The following is a 717-nucleotide window of genomic DNA, read 5'->3' as shown; positions in this document are numbered from 1 at the left end:
GAGCCCGGCTTGGAAAATTTATTAATTCAGTGACTCTACTGCAGAAAAAAACCTTTTTTTGGACCATGCCAAAAAAACAAGAAGACTTGGTTGCCTTAGAGACCAAGCTGTTTCTAAGTACTATACTCACTTTGTTTTAGAAGATTCTTTGTGGGAGGATGAAGATGAAGATGACTGTGACTTGCTTTCTTTCTCCAGTCTGATTTTCTTATTATCACAGTCTCTTTCTGCTTCACCCTAGTATTAAGGTACAACAAGGAAAGCAAATCGTTACAAACAGAATTGTACCAACAAATTAGAAAAGATAGAGGATAGTCTGGCTTTAGAAGATGTCTGTGCACACATGGCAATCTTACTAGTACTTCAACAGTGTGTGTGTGATTAGTACTTATGGGGTGGTACATGTATGCACGTGTGTGCACACGTGTGTGTAATGGGGGAAGGGCAGGAAACAAATTTTATGTGACTTCTACTGAGACAGATTTTTGCATGGAGGGAGACTGTTCCTCACACCCGAGCAAGGGGAGGTGTCTAAAGTGAAAGCTGACATGTGGCAGCAGACTTCAACACGTCATAGATGTTCCTCCAGATGGAAAAGAATCCATAGAATGTGTGTATTCACCTCGAGTGAGACGCGGATGAATTTTGAGGTCTCCACACTTCTTTCAAAAGAATCATCTACGAAACCCACTAATTTGTTGTCTGTATAAAGTTCAG

General features: G+C 40.6%; 1 protein-coding gene across 1 annotated transcript in view; it reads right to left on the bottom strand.

Annotated features, from left to right (window-relative positions):
• Positions 1-237, bottom strand: part of LOC103254221 (AF4/FMR2 family member 1) — a gene marked incomplete at its 5' end in the record, with an annotated part of 17637 nt that extends 17400 nt beyond the window's left edge. The window contains one exon of the mRNA XM_008052356.2: positions 131-237. Coding sequence (XP_008050547.1) covers positions 131-237 — 107 coding nt within the window. The remainder of the gene's footprint in view (positions 1-130) is intronic.
• Positions 238-717: the final 480 nt, after the last annotated feature.

This window comes from Carlito syrichta, unplaced genomic scaffold (genome assembly GCF_000164805.1).
Source record: "Carlito syrichta isolate Samal-C Ts95f unplaced genomic scaffold, Tarsius_syrichta-2.0.1 Scaffold273549, whole genome shotgun sequence".
Classification (NCBI taxonomy): Eukaryota; Metazoa; Chordata; class Mammalia; order Primates; family Tarsiidae; genus Carlito; species Carlito syrichta.
The sequence above is the reverse complement of the archived record's forward strand: the minus strand, read 5'-3'. Positions and strand labels throughout refer to the sequence as shown.